A 7,306-nucleotide genomic window follows, 5' to 3' on the forward strand; every position below is an offset into this window, starting at 1 on the left:
GCGCGCGGAGGGGCCGCCCGCATCCCCCCCCCGCTCTTGCGGGCTGGGAACCATCCTTCCCCTTTTCCTCGGGCACAAGATGGAGAAGAGGCTTAGCGCTAACGGTACGAAAACGGCGCCTTTTCCCACCCCGGGCTCACTAGAGGAGCCGTGGGCCCGCGGCCTACCCCCGGGGCTGCCGCAGGTGGAGGTGGGCCCTGCCCTCAGCCCGAGGTCCCCGAGGAGAGGTGAGGGCCTCGGGGACACGGAGCTCCTATGAAACCCCGGGGCACAAAGTTACACGCACATGAGTTTGCTTGAAAATGAGGGGCCTAAGAGGGTCGAAGCCCTTAAACCTGGTGATACTTTGGGGTACGACTAGTAGGTGGTAAGCGCCAGCCATAGTGGATATGGAAATAAAAAGGGAACTCCTAAAATACTACCCTTAACATGTTCCTGCCCTCAAGAGGGGCACAACCACACCCAAAATTTGGCTCCAGTAAGTACATCTAATGGATTTCTCAAAATTGTGATTAAAAGTGCCCAGTGGTATCTGAAAATAATAGTGAGTAAGCAATTTGCTGTTCAGCAGACTTACCTGGGATCGCATAAGGAAGGCTTTCTTGTTTGCCTTCCTCTATCAGGTTACTAGTTTTAGCATGTCTAAGCCAGTGAACTACAGGCTACGGGCCCCCTCTTAATGTTCTTTTACTGCCCTTTTTGCTGTTCCCCGCTAGGCAAAGAGAAGGTCAGTGTCTGGAAAGACAACAGGGTTTAGGAGATGATAGTCTTTGTCTTGCTCAAAACGATCTAATTATCCCTCCCCCAGTCCATGATTATTATCTACAGTCTCAAACAGATGAGTCAGAAGTGGATTTTTTTTGATAGGATATACCGGGGTAAAAACCTTACAGACAAATAAAAATTATAAGGCTCTAAAAGAACAGGGAAAGGCAAACTATGCACTGAAATACCCATAAACATGCCAGTAAATGTGATGGTGGAATCCAGTTCTATTACCACGAGACTTACATTTCGAATTTCCATACTACTACCTCTCTCAAAGCTTGCTTGTTAGTGAGGAGGTTTTTTTGCTTTCATTGTCACAGAGACAATCAGCATACAAAGCAGCCGTTGCCTTCCTTTATATCTCCAGATATTCCTTACATTGTGTTTGGACAACAATGAGTTAAGAAAGTAGTCTTTGTTAAAAGTTGGCTTTTTAAGTGCACATAGGGAGAGAACTACATTAGACTTAATTTCCAAACTATACAGCACCATAGCAAAACAAACTGTCATTTGCAGGTCATAATCTGAAGGAGCCTGATCATCTCACCTCTTTAATTATCTTTGTTTCAACTCTTTGTTTGGCTTTTGTCGGGTTTAGGTCTTGTGCAAGTACATGTAGAGGTAACTACACTAAGTCTATTACCTCCTAAAACTACTGACAATGTTGCAAAGCAGCAAACAAAAACAGCCTGCCGCCTTCTGGGAGCTTAACAGCCCTGATACAAGACTGTTTTTAAGCCACTTATACAGAACTGATAGAAGGCATCCTCGGCATATAACTCAAATTCGTACAATGTGAAACTAATTGATTACCGTTATAAAGATAATATGAACCAGAAAGCAGTTATTAAATGGTAATAGTTTTTAGTCATTGTTACAAATATTGATAATGCTCTATTTTCTGTAATACTTAACACAGCATCTTTCGGGTAGATGGATACTTGAAATGGTCGTCTCGCACATTAATCAAAAAAAGGATTGAGTGTGAATGTAAAAGATGCAGCTGATTTCAGTTGTTGCTAGACTGCCTTTTAAGCTCTCTCATAAATTGAATCTACCGGAGACAACATTCATTCCTCCAAAAAAAGGACTCAAAATGTGAGCTAATTATGAAATTGCCTTTAGGAACAAGAAATAGGTGAGACCTGAAAAGACATAGGAAATAAATTATTAGGCATGTGCTAGAAGTATAGATAATGACGTTTTATTTTAGAACCTTGAAAAAGATTTATTGGAAAAAATGCCCATTTGGGGATTTCAAAATAGAAGTTCACCCTTTGAATTCTGAAAACTTACAATACTGTAGAGGTTGGTATGAGAGACCCAAGTTAGGACATCATCGTAAGGCTAGACGATGCTTCTAAAGTGTTTGTAAGTGACAAGAAGCAAACTTCACAATCATCATCCAAATAAATATTTTTGTCCATTTTGGCAAAGTTCATAACTTTATAGATTACTTCTTCAATTTTACTATGGAAGCCAAATGTAAGTCTGGACTCCTTACTTTACTTCTTTTCTTCTTGCTACAGATTACCTTTACAAACTGTATGCCTCATCCCTGATCCTCCACAAATGGCCACTGGTAAGTTATGTTTATACAGGAGTGTGCGTTCTCTAAGCACTAGCAGAGAAGACCTAAAAAAAGACTTTGTTTCCACTAGGATTTTATCTGATACTAATTTATCAAATTAAGATCACATCTCTCTTAGCTAGTGAGAACAAAGTCAAACTGAGTTTTGGTAAGTCTATGAGTTTTGCCCTATCTGCTTTTTTTGTCTGACTAATATTTCCACTTAAATACATCTTAGAAAATGTAATTCAACTCAAAAAACTTGAAGAATAAACAGATTAAATACCCCTAAACAAATCAAAATTGAATTTGCTTCAGACTAAAGGAAACCGAATCCACAGGATATTCATTAAATGGTTTTAGAACGTGACAGAGCCAAGGTAAAAATTGCTGCTAAATCTAAGTGAATCTGAAGCCCAATCATCAGCTTTGTGCTTGTTAGCAAATGAATTCTGGTGTGCAGGGTGAGTTTATGGCATATCCTTACTGTGTAAGTCCCCCAAGAATGTGTTGCTCATGCACTTAATTCATGGAAGAATGAGCATGTACTGAGCTCCTTAAAGGTCAGCATTGAAGGTGTGTTGTGTATGTGTAAGTAGTACTCATTGCTACATGGAACTTATGCTATTAACTAATGTGGAGATGTTGCTTCCAGCCATGTGTTTGAGGGTTTATGTTGGTTCCTTTTGAAATTTTACCAGAGTGAGTCTTGGGACCACTTTCATGCTTCTTTTGAAATGTACATTCTGTGGGCACAGGAGTTACTCGTAGGGATCATAAAATGATTCGGGACAGTAAATCTGTGGCTTTAGCCAGATGCCAGCAAGAGACAATTTTTATAAGTACTTAAAAGCAGAGATTCTTTTTAGTAGTTTTCAACCTTCATCTCAAACAACACAGTGTCAACCATGTACTCTGTAGTCTTTCAGGAGAGCAACAGAAGCAGTTCAAAAATGAGTGTAAGTGCGTGCCTCTGTTTCTTTTCTTTGATTAAAGCTGAGTGACTTTGTTTACAAAAACAAATTAGCTGATCCTTTGCTCCTTCTTTTTATCTTCCTCTTCCCATCTTACAAACTTCTACTGTAGCTGGTTTAAGCAGACTAAGTATTACTTGCAAATGAGAGTGACTACAAGCACCAAAATGCTAGGCCATTAAAAAAAAGGTCTAAATTTAGGCTTCTAAATTTATCTTCCCCTGCTCCTAGCTGCATGTCTCCTCCTACTCCACTGGCTTTCAGCATTTGACTGGCTCTGGCACTTGCCTGGCCCCCTCTGTGAGGCAATTCTGCTCACTAAGCTGGCAGAAAACAAGACTTCTGTGGGGGTTAGTTTTTTACTATCATAATAACAAAAGTACAAATGTGGAGTAAGCTAGGAGCAGAGAGAAAAAGAAGAGGAGGGGGAAGTGGAAAATGTCCCTTTAAGGACCAGAAACTGTGGGATGGCTCTGTCTTGTCCAACTGCACTCTTACTTAAATATTCTGAAGATTAACATTAGGCCTTTTTTTATGGAAAACTTGTCTTCTCTATCCTGCAACTTTTTTAAAACAGACTGTAAAATAAACTATAACATCCCATGTTTTAATTTTATTTTTCTTATCTGGTTCTGTTGCCTTTCAGTTACCTTTTCCTTTTCACTGCCTCATCCACTCTCATCAAAGTTTATTATTTGCTTATACATATCTTTATTGCACATGATTACAAGCTCTTTTTGTTCAGTGCTGTCCATGCTGCAAAGCAGAAGTGGGAATAGGTATCTTCTAAAGTATGGACAAGTTTTTGAATGTTATCAGTAAAACTTTGCTAGGAGAGCAAAGAAACAGCAGCAAAAAAATCCAAATCTTCAGATGAATTTCAAAGGACTCCAGTATTTTTTCAGCATTACTTTGATTAATGCCCCAAACTTTCTATATTCATTTTACTTTTTTTTTGCTACTGTAATCTTCTCTATTACAAGTGGAATGTGCAATATGTCATGGTTTTCCCAGTCAATTTTGGAGGTTTATTTGGAAAAAAATAAACCTCTGTAGTTATACTTATTTTTAAAGAAATGGTTTGACTGCGTTTTTTAGACAACTAAATCATTCAGCTCTGAGACCCTACCCTTTATTGATACAAATTGTCTTATCTGTGTTGAATTACCTTCATAAGGATCTGGCTATTTATTAATGAGAGTGGGCGAATCACTGGCTTCATTTTCTTGGAAAACAACATAGGAGTTAGAATCATTGCTTCACCAAAACTTAAGCTGCAGGGATTTTTAAAGATAATGCTCTTTGTGTCTATTTTGAAGGCTAATAAAACTGATTATGTATAAAAACAAGCTAAGGAGGATTTCTAGCTATAAAAAATAGCTTCTTAAGAATAAATATTTTTTTCTGGTTTCAGGTCCCAAATTAGTATGTGGGTATGCACAGATTATGAAGTCCTTAGTGATAGCATTTGTAATCCAGTTTCACAGCATTTAGATAAATTTCTTTTGGACGAGATAGTTTGAAGACATCTGTTGTTTTTTTTAATATTGTGCAACTCTCAGCCTTCTAATACAACTGCTCAGACTTTCTTTAAAACAGCAAAATTCCTTTCTGTTACAGATTCTGCTATATTATTGTCAGGCCTTTTTTGATATACTTTCTTCACTTGTGGTACCCGTCTCTCTCTCTGATTAAAAGCAGGAGTATGGAAGCTTAGAAGATTCTGATAATACTCAGCAGTAGTTACATTGATACCCTATTTGTAAGCAGCTAGTTACTAGAGGCTGAAGCCAATGTCATAATTTTGTTTGTATTATCATGCTGAGTCCAAACTTTGCAATTTAAATTCAACCAGATGTCCCTTAGCAGAGCTACTTTGAATTCTGCATGCTACAGTACAACTCCATCAGTACTGACCCCACTGATGCATCTTTGCTTTCAGTGCACTCCTGTTACTTTTCTCCTAATTACTGAATTACCCTGAAATGTTTGTACGATACAAATAAATTTGTACCTTTTCTAAAAGAGTTCCCTCCCATTTTATTTAGAGAACTTATAACAGCACAATACTTTACAGTGGTGGGAACAGTTACTGGGGGAACAGATCATAAGGTCTGCCTTTATTCCCCAAACCTTCAGACTTCTGCAGGATTCTGTAGTTGTATTTGCTCAAAATTTAGGCTGTCTTTAAAAGGAAAGTTTTCCAAAACATAAACCCAAAGACCTTTCTGTATAGATTCCCACACCATGTATGCAAATAAAATATGCCTATTGACCTGAATTAATACATTTTGCCTATAAAGTGAACAGACTAATGTGTACTCCTTTAAACACATGGAAATAGTGACAATTAAACAATTTCTAATTCTTAAGTTTATGTAGCATAGGCATTCCTTGTAAAATAAACAAAACCACGTTGTTTCACAAATATGAGATCAGACCCTCCTTGAAGTTTTTGCTGAGTACTTGCCCAAGACTGCATGTTTCATGAGTGAGATTTTCAGAATGTCTCAATATTTCAAAGTACAACTTAAAAATTGAGATGTAAAATATTTTAACGTTAAGAGAGTCTTGAAGATTAGGGAAATTGCATTTTATTGAAACACAAGAGGATTTATTGCCAGTCCACTTGCCTTTGCAATAAATAGGATAGCCCTATTAATGGATTTAGTCTTTTGTCTGCCAGCACAGTTGTTCCAATTTCTAATCCATTCTTTGCTAATATTAGAAGTTATTCAGCCCTAAAATTAAAATTATGGTTGGCTTTGCTAACTTTTCAGAAATGATTTCTCAGCAGTCTATTTTTGTGTGTTTTGCACTTTGCTCCTTTGTTCCACACTTGGCTCTTGATTACTTGGTGCATACAGTGTCCCACAGAGCAAATCGTAGTGGACTAATTAAGAACTACCAAGAGTTTCCCAAGTTATGCAAGATCCCCACAACTATGAAAAGCCTTTTCAGCCTCCCAGTCACATACTGTGAAGTGCCATAAATCAAACTTTTGAAAACACTCAGAGCTGTGCTGCCTGTACTTACAGGTATATTTTAGTTCCAGGAGAAAGTACTTTCGTTAAAGTTTACTGCTGGTTTTTTTCAGTGCTATTTTTATTAGCTTAAATCCCACAAGCTAAGAGCATTTTGAATACCAGTAACATTGATTTAATGAGACATGATCACTTACGCAACATTGGTGACATTGTCATCTTTACTTCCACATGAATCTGGAAGAGTAAGTGAAGTGAGAGCAAGCACTTGGGCTTCTATGTCGGAGCTCAGGCAGTATGATAGAGGAAACTAAGCCTCATGGTTATGGGTGTCATATTACTGCTTGTGGAGGTCAGGGAGGTATTTTTACCTTGGTGTCACTAGTATGGGAAAACTTGGAAGACCTCAGCTTATTTTGAAACTATATGAGATGGCCAGGTTAATTGTTAAGATGGGTCATCAGTGTCATCTCATGCAACAAGCTTTATGGTTGGTTATGTACGTGTCCTCGTCTCACACTTAAATTGGTTGATCACGTAGGTTGCTCAGTGTCACACCACATCAACAACTCTGTATTTGTCCTTATTGCAAAGGACAAATTTTATTACTGAAGTGTTGTATTGTGGGGATGGGAATCTCACTAACGGACATTCCGGAGTTTGATTTTAATGAGCAAACACTGTACCACCTGGCATGACAAGGCACTTAAGCAGAAAATAATGGAGAAGGGAATGTGCAGCTGGAAGGAGAAAAACAAGATAAAGACCATGAAGGCATTTCGCATGATCAGGAAGAACGGGCCAATCTGCTAGAGCATAGATGCGCGTGAACACAAGGCTATAACCTATCTGCAAGCTGCAGGTAGCGCGTGTCCATAGTAGTTAACTATATAAGCCCTGTTATAAGTGTAAATAAAGGAGAATGACCATACTCATATTGAGATCTGTCATTACTCCGGAATCGCAACTCCCGCTCCGTCGTCGACACTGAACAAAGGGAAACTCCGACA

General features: G+C 38.4%; 1 protein-coding gene across 1 annotated transcript in view; it reads right to left on the reverse strand.

Moving 5' to 3' along the window:
* SLC7A6 (solute carrier family 7 member 6) overlaps positions 1-6,580 on the reverse strand; it is a 38,279-nt gene extending 31,699 nt beyond the window's left edge. Inside the window, exon 1 of the mRNA XM_009276742.2 lies at positions 6,494-6,580. Coding sequence (XP_009275017.1) covers positions 6,494-6,515 — 22 coding nt within the window. The 5' untranslated portion in view covers positions 6,516-6,580. The remainder of the gene's footprint in view (positions 1-6,493) is intronic.
* Between the last annotated feature and the right edge of the window lie 726 nt (positions 6,581-7,306).

The sequence above is a fragment of the Aptenodytes forsteri genome, unplaced genomic scaffold (genome assembly GCF_000699145.1).
Source record: "Aptenodytes forsteri isolate BGI_AS27 unplaced genomic scaffold, ASM69914v1 Scaffold33, whole genome shotgun sequence".
Taxonomy (NCBI): domain Eukaryota; kingdom Metazoa; phylum Chordata; class Aves; order Sphenisciformes; family Spheniscidae; genus Aptenodytes; species Aptenodytes forsteri.